This window comes from Apium graveolens, chromosome 6 (genome assembly GCF_009905375.1).
Source record: "Apium graveolens cultivar Ventura chromosome 6, ASM990537v1, whole genome shotgun sequence".
Taxonomy (NCBI): domain Eukaryota; kingdom Viridiplantae; phylum Streptophyta; class Magnoliopsida; order Apiales; family Apiaceae; genus Apium; species Apium graveolens.
In genome coordinates, this window is record NC_133652.1 from 31461760 (window position 1) to 31470277 (window position 8518).

An 8518-nucleotide genomic window follows, 5' to 3' on the forward strand; every position below is an offset into this window, starting at 1 on the left:
GGAAGCTACTTCAAGCAACAATTTGTTAAAATACCATACAGACATTATAAGGAACAGCCTAGCTATGCGTCCAGTTTAGGCAATCAACACAATTTACACAAATAATTTACAAATAAAATGAAATAATAGGATGAGATAAAATCTGGAATACAAAGAAATGGTTCGCTGCTTCTCAAGCTAACAAATAAAACATTCCATATATCGATGGTCGTATGGCAGGTTCTGCATTGCAATTGTGCAAAAGAGAGAATACATTAAGGCATCATCTCACTTATCATAATATACTGTTGTCTTCAACATTTGAGCACTAGTATGAAGAAATGTATATAAGTACATGGCAGGGGAGAGAACTAAATTGACAAATAACTTCCTGGTAAGAACCGAGCAAGCTAAGTCATATCATTAGTAGAAGTTTCTAGGAACACATAGCCTGCGAAAATCTTCTCGCCTTTTTTGCTTCTTTGGAGCACATAGCCCTCTAAAATCTTCTAGCCTTTTTGCTTTTCTGAGAACTACTTGGTGTCCTGTTCTCTACCTTGCGTTTCTTCCCACCAGCTTCTTTAGCACCATTACTGGCACTCTTTAGTGCTTTTGCCTTTCTTGCAGCAACTGAAGGTCGCTTTTCCGTCCGTTCTTTTGGCTTCTGAACTTTTACACTCCTAGAGTTAAACTTCAATGGTTCAAACTTTTTGGTGTGAGCTTTCTTCTGTACACCTGATTTGCTTGCCCGCAGACCCTGATAAGGCATCGTCTTAGCCTTGCTATCGAGAGTTCTGGAGTTGGGGACAAATTTCGTTGCAGAAGAATTTCTTGGATCCCTTGGTGACAGGTTTGTCCTCTTGGACGGAGTGGCGTTGGGCTTTGAATGAGAGAGCCTCAAATCCCTGTCCCGGATCTTCAAGTTACGCTTTCTGGCTACCAGATTTGCATCTTCCTGCATCTCAGACATCAAAAGTTTAGGATGCCACATTGGTGTAAAGTGCAAATAAGGCCAATTATTATACAGGCAATAAGGCATGGAAAATAATATTTGAAACTGGAGCTAGATAGATATTAATTCCTTAAATCAACTAGAAACTTCTTAAGCAGCCTACTACTTTTCTTGACTACATTCTTAAGCAACCTTTTTTAATCAGAACAGCTTCACTTCCCTAAATTTCACCACCAGTAAACATAAGTACCAGAAAACAAAAAGTGAGAAAAGGCTGAACAATAATCTTGTATAATTATTCTTTCATATATTGGCTTTGTGGTAATACATCCCTAAAGTTAGTCCTGTAAAACATGATTTATCCATATGGGAGTTTTAGCATACAAGGCTGTAATCTTTATGGTGCATATCTGTTGTCAGTTGTCTCAGTGTTCCCACGCTATTTAGATTAGGGTGTCACGATTTGACCCATTATTAACATTGCATCTATAAATATCACCTAAAAAGTTTCAAATTTTACGAACACGGGACTTTTTATGATAAGATGTAAAAATATTCTTGTCCCACAGCTATGCAACATTGCTTGCAAACAAAAATAGATATGAACTTTTTAGAAGCTCAGATTCCATAACATCGCTTGTGAACAGGTTAGGGACAAGAATATCAAGTTTCATATATATTACCTAAAAAAGGAGCTTCATTGAGAGATAAATCATACATTAAGAGGGGAGGGCATTCAATAGGTCAAATCTTCAAAGTAAATGTATTTTAATGAAAAAAAAAGAAGAAAAGATCACTGCAGATTGATAGATCTTACCTTTGTTTTAAACAGCACATAGGCGATTCCCTTTCCCAAACTAGTACCTGGATCTCGCACAACACGAATTGCTTCAATGCTGGAATTCATGTTAGCAAGACCTGAAAACAACTGATAAATCTCTTCATCCTGCACAGAAAAAAATACAGTTTTACGGATGAATATAAACAAAAAAGCAAGAAGATTAGTTAGTAATTAATAGAATACAGAATATAAATTAATTATCACCTTAACATCAAATGGGAGGTTGCCAATAAAAACAGTCCTCTTACAATCATACAGTGGAGCATCATCTCCCTTCAATTTCTTACGAGGTGGGCATGCCCTATCGACCCTGATGTGATTCCCTCCAATCTAAATACACAAGTACACAAGTGTTAGATCTAACTTATAAAAGCAACTAATACCAAAAGACGTCTAAGGGAAATAAAATGAAAACAAAACCAAATCGGCCAACTGTAGAAAAAGAAAGCATACCACAGCCATATTGTGAGACAAAGAAGCCTTGGCAGATTCATCAGTCTTGAAAACAATATAAGCATGAACACTGCAAGCATCATAATGATTAGCATGACATAATTTGTTTGTCAATTACTGTGATGATCCCTACTCTAGAAACCCCAAAAAAAAAATATAGGAACTTTAATTTTTTATATTAGAAGTCAAAAGGAAAAGAGACAGGCATAATTTTTTTTAAGAAAATCAATGCATACAATACAAACTTAATCAGAAACTAATAAAAATTTACGAGCTAAAACATCAAACCTAAAGTAAACAAAAATTGCACAAGCACAAACATATCCAAGGACAAAAAAATGACGGCCTAGTTAAACTCCAATACTTTCAAATGTATATTGCAAACGAAAGACAAAAACAACATGTTAAGATATGCAGTTCATATCATACTTATCAACCGCAGCATTGAATTCCTTCTTGATTACAGCCCCTTTCCTTGGTGTTTTACTCTGCAATAAGAAATCATAGTTAATAATGATGACTTCTATCATATATTAAACATATAAAAATTATTAACCATGAACTCAACCTACATTCATTATTGGAACAGACCGGATCCTCACAGAATCAATTTCTCCAAACTGACTAAATTCCTTCAATAAAGCCTTTTTCTTCACCTTCAAAGGCAAATTCCCTACAAAAACAGTCCTCAAAAGCTTATCCTCGTCATCGAAACCTTCCTCCGTCTCAACCATATCAACTGCACTATCCATAGTTTTCCTCTTTTCTCCAACAACACCCCCACCCAAATCCTTATCATCTTTCACCACCAATTCCCCATATCGCTTCGCCTCGTATTCAGCCTCAATCTCACCCCTCTTCCTTTTCTTCTTATCTTTCACCTCCACCCCAACATTACCCTCTTCATCCTTCCCTAAAAATCCAATCTTTCCTTTCACTTTCTTCGAAAGCCCTTTCGACTCATCACCTTCACCTTCACAAACATCAACAACTTTATCTTTACTCCTCTTCCTCTTCTTCCCTAACCCTCCATCTGGGGTTTCAAATACACCGTTTTCAAGACTTTCTTGATTTCCAACTGAACCACCCAGCTGATTTTCTTGCTGAATCTTTAAAGACTGTTGAGATGGGTCAATGGGCTTTCTTCTAAATGGATTGTTATCAGAAAAGATAGAAGCAGATTGAGCTGCTTCTTGTTCTTGTGGAACATACCCAAATATAGATTTAAATATATCGTCGCCTGAAGAAGATGAAGGGAGTTTCAAGTCACCATTTTTCTTGGTGCTGCTATGTTTCTTTACCATGTTTTACAAAGCGTTTATTTAGGAGAAAAGAACGACAAAAGGTCGAAGCTCGGTTGTGTAAACAGTCTCTTCTAATACGCAAACCCTAGCCCCCAAATCTTTTCTTTTATGTTGTTTTCTATTTCAATTTCTTTCCCTTTACTTTCAGGAATTTCTTTCCTACTTTTATTTTTTAGAATTATTTTTTTATAATTAATTACACATACGTCAAAAGAATAAGAGTACTTTTATTTTTTAGAATTATTTTTTTTATAATTAATTACACATACGTCAAAAGAATAAGAGTTCAAACAGTTCCTTTTACAAAAAAAAAGTTCAAACAATATACTAACCATTTATTTGCTTGTGTTTAAGTTGTTAATATATAATCAAGTTATATCTTTATATAAGAGAAAATTTCACGCTGGTGACATGACACTGCTCATATTATGTTAAAAATATTTTTTCAGCATTTAACGCCTTTCACCCGTCTCTCTAATTTCTTCATTCATCGCATTTTTTATGTAATTGCACCGAAAACAGGCAATAATCAATTAACGTATTGACACATTAACGCAAGAGAAATCACCATCAAACCTTTAAATTCTAATACCCTCCAATCCTATCAGTATTAACCTTTTCGTTGCCAAATCAATTACACATTATACACACGCAGCTTAGCTATGTGTTGAAAGAAGAGAGGGTTCAAGAACATTCAATTCTTATGAATTTCAAATCGATTAACGTGGATGTGCTCATTTCGATTCACTAAGTTACATATATTTTATGGTGTGTACACCCTAAAAATTAAAAAAATTACAATACCATTTAATGGCGCTTAGTGGCAGGCTTAGGAATCAGCATCTGTGAGGGAGGTTGCGAGCAAACTCGCATAATATCTATATTTGAGGGAGAAAGACATAGGTTTGTCCTGGTGAATTTTATGGTGAGAAAGAAGGAGCTCTTGCAGATTGTCGACCTGCATTTAGGGTAATTCCAATTTCCATGTTTATACTTTTGTCTAATCGATTTTTTCGGCTACTTGTTATTGTGTTATATGTTTAGTTGTAATTCATTGTTTAAAGTCAAAATGTCCACTGAATTCTAAACTTTATCTTAACTTTCAAGTTTTAACCGCACCGTAATAGGATAGTTTAGTAATATTTTAGCTTCATCATAGTTGATGGTTATATCCTTGATTGATTGAATTAACTTTTGGCATGTAGTATTGCACGTCTGCATCTGTCCATGAATAATTTTTGGGCCAATGAGTCAAGAATTTGACTGTTTTCACACCCTGCCTTGATTCACTTTTCCTGAAAAGTCATGGAAATAGTTGAGTTTCAATTTAAAATTGTTTATTATTATAGATTGTAGTCTCATATTTTGCAACCCCGCCTAATTATTTAGGGTGACACATCTGAATTGCTCAATTATGTATATGTTGTGAGTCAGTTTTATATATTTTTTGTAAAATTTATTTTGTTTTCTGCTCAATTAAATAGGAAACATTTGCATAATCAATTACCGAGGAATCCTAAGAGAATACTAGAATGGTGAGGAAAGTTAATTTATCGATTGTCCTAACTGTTCTTACCACAACCCTACAGTTAATAAATGTATGAGAGGGAGATTCAAGATGTCGAGATGAAGAGTGGGAAGATTGTAGAGTAGAATATGCTTCGGTTTTTGTCTTAAATATTTTTGTTACGATGGAAAATAGTAGCATCCAGATCAATCGATAAGTGGAAGTCATAAAAAAGAGATATTTCTCTTCGCACCTCAGATCAAGATGAAGGGTATGCAAAAATCTGGTTCTGGTGTAGCAATTACCGGGAGAGGGGTGGATACTAACTTTGGACTTGCTCAATGTTATGGTGATCTTTCTTTACTTGACCGTGTATTATGCTATGTTAAAGCTCGAACTCTACTTTCTCGAGGTTACCCTTACAATGGAGGTCGGATTTATCTTGATGCTTGCTTTATGAGGACTGATAATTTCACATATTTTGATGAATACAGAGGACCTGAAGAAGGGGCAGTTTGTGCAAATAGCATTAGAATAAGCACTAACTAGTTTCAAGAAGCTGCAGAAACAATTGTTTCACTAGCAGTTGCAGATACACCAAATAATCAGAACTATGCTCGAGTTCATTTTTAACCGCACGAAGGAGGTCAGAAATATGTGTTAGCTAATTGTTGGAGGAGATTGAATACGAGTTCTTGTAGGGCTTGTCTTGAAATTGCTTCATATTCAATACTGGGATGTTTGCCTTCGTCTGAGAGGAGAACGTTAAACATTGAATGCTTCATGAGGTATTTCTGACAATAACTTTCTTAATCTAATACCAGGAAGCCAGGGTTTAAGAAGTAATTATTGTAGTTTAGTCCTAGATTAATTTTGATTTAAAAAATTAGTATGTCTTCATTCATTTATGTATTTTATTCATTTCATTTTATATTTTATTCATTTCAGAATTTGGGGGCGTTGTATTGTTAAAAAGCACGAGAGAATTTTGAAGAGTGCACAATTATAGTACCCTTTGTTGGTTATACAAAGGTATAAGCATTTTGTATGATTTGTATGACCTTTTTTACTACAATTTTGTAAAGTAAATTTGTTGATAATTAACTTAACATATGTTTTTCATGTATTTATTTTTTAATATGCCAATCTAAAATATATGAAACAACAAGCTCCTGAGGATGAGTTTACTTACTAAGATAAAGTATCGATGCAAATGATACTAAGATAAAGTATTAATACAAATGAAATAAAAGGTACCAAGTCTCCTCAGCACACAAACTCATTAACACATAGCTAGGTATTCATATTGTAAATGACATTGATCACTTGTGTGTGTGTATATATATATATATATACACAAATATGGTATTAAGATAATACAACACTCTTAGCTAAAAGTGGCATTGGCTTCAATTTCTGCCTCAAAATAAATGTATGTTTGTAGTCCATATCTATTGTTATACTCGTCAAGTTAGCGTCTTCAAGTTAGAGTCACAGATAGGAAGTTGATAAATTGGCATGTTATCATTCATATTATTTATCATTGTGTGTGTTGTTACCAAACAAAATTTTTTAGCTCTACAAAAATATTAGATTTTCTAAGTAGCTGAGCTTATGTATTCTACGATTATATGTGTGATTTACAACTAATTTTAAATAATGACGAAGGAATTGACTGTTCTTGTGAGTGGTTAAGTCATTGTATGATTAGCTTTATGACTTTTAATGTGTACATTAGGTGCAAGTACACATAAATATTATCATCCGATGTATAAGCCGGCAGTCTAAAAATTCATAAAGGATCATTATTTAGTGAAAAAAGAATTCAAGTGATAGAGATGTGGTTAAGTGAAAAAGATAAATGTAAGTGATAGACATGTAGCAAACTACTATAAAAATTCTAGGCTTCCCAAAGTCTAACTAGCCTTTTTATTCAAACAATTAAAACTGTCAAAATTTTCTTAGCAGCCTTAGGGTGTGTTTGGTATTGTTGTTGCCGCCAACAACAACAATAGCTTTTCACTGAAAAACAGTTAAAAACTGTTTGATAAAATTTAAAAGCTGTTTTTCGGAAAAATGCTTTTGGTCTAAAAGCTGCTGTTAGAGAAAGTAAGTCCCCCCATGCTTTTAGAAAAAAACTGCTTTTCAGTTGTTGCGGGAAGCAGATGCTGATTTCACCATCAAACCTTACCAAAAGCATCATTATTTTTAATTTTTTGCATCAAAACATATACGTATCAAAAAAATTACCAAACAGTCATCTGATTTTTACAACATCACTTTTTCCAGCAGCACTTTTTCTAACAACATAGCAATTTTTAACAACAATCCCAAACAGAGCCTTAATCTTCTGTGACAGGCTTATGATTGAGGTGGATACTTGAAAATACATTTATATCACTCCCTTCAATTGGGATGTTTGAGTCTTAATTGTTGTAGTGTACGTCTCACCAATAAAAAAACTTGAGTTTCTCTGAATTATCACTTCATTTTACCTCTAAAAAATGTATATATGTAAATCTATATGGTATTGTCATATTTATAGATCTCTCCATTGTGCAGCTGTTATTGATTTTGATGAGATAGTTTAGCCACCATTATGTGTTTGTTTTTGTAGTTTCACAAGTATGCTATGGCCTATAGGTCAGATAAATCTCCGTAATAATTAGATTTAAAGTGACTTTCCTTAAGGTTTGTCATATTTTAACAACAAAGTACTCGTGATATAGAAATTATGATATTGTCTTCTATGTCTTTAATTTCTCATTTCCTAAATACAGCACTTTCAGATGTTGGTCGAACCTGCATCTATACATATGCATGGTTGCGTGCTATAGTTAGCTTTGGACATCGAATCTCTCGCATCTTCTCATTCCTTGAATTTTCGGTCAGTGAAGATCAAAATACCCTGACTAACGATAATTTCACTATCCGGTATTTACATCCAGCTATTCAAATACTCTTTTAAAACGTATGCCACTGTTTTTCTCTATCACCTTAACCTGCTCGTTATAACACCTTTGTAATTTGTGGTTTTAAATACAAGCCTATACTTTAGGTGTTTCTTTTTATTATATGGTATTTTGTCATCTTTGTAGATCTATACATAATGCAGCTCATGATTTTAACAAGATAAATTTTAACCAACATTTGTGTGTTTCTTTTTGTCGGTTTCTGAAACTACGCTAGGCCCTATGGGTAAGATAAATCTCCGCAATAATTAGATTTAAAATAATTTTCGTTAAGGTGATTTATCATAATTTAACATCACAGTATATAGTTTGTACAATTTTTGATCAATTAACTATGAAAATTTGAACAATTGTATAGTGATGAATTTAATTAGTTAGTATAAAAATAGTTTTTTAGATTTTACCGTTATCATGATTATCTTAGAAATATAAAAAAAACTTATATGTACAGTGACAATGCATAATAAGGAGACTACAGACAAAGATGTCAGTTGCCCTCATTTTTTTTAA

At 33.6% G+C, this 8518-nt stretch overlaps 1 protein-coding gene across 1 annotated transcript; it reads right to left on the bottom strand.

The window, feature by feature from the left end:
• Positions 1–74: 74 nt before the first annotated feature.
• LOC141667016 (uncharacterized) lies at positions 75–3635 on the bottom strand. The gene is made up of 6 exons (XM_074473305.1): positions 2798–3635; positions 2655–2713; positions 2226–2295; positions 1977–2102; positions 1749–1877; positions 75–934 (listed from the first exon to the last, which is right to left on the bottom strand). The coding sequence occupies exons 1-6, from the start codon at positions 3527–3529 to the stop codon at positions 479–481; spliced, it is 1572 nt and encodes a 523-aa protein (XP_074329406.1). The 5' UTR covers positions 3530–3635; the 3' UTR covers positions 75–478.
• Positions 3636–8518: the final 4883 nt, after the last annotated feature.

What these genes read in the sequence shown, in the direction of transcription:
- LOC141667016 (XM_074473305.1), bottom strand. Translation starts at nt 3,529, where the DNA reads ATGGTAAAGAAACATAGCAGCACCAAGAAAAATGGTGACTTGAAACTC. An exon ending in TTCAATGCTGCGGTTGATAA is followed by an intron (nt 2,296 to 2,654) that starts GTATGATATGAA and finishes TGATGCTTGCAG; the next exon opens with TGTTCATGCTTATATTGTTT. An exon ending in TGTCTCACAATATGGCTGTG is followed by an intron (nt 2,103 to 2,225) that starts GTATGCTTTCTT and finishes TTGTGTATTTAG; the next exon opens with ATTGGAGGGAATCACATCAG.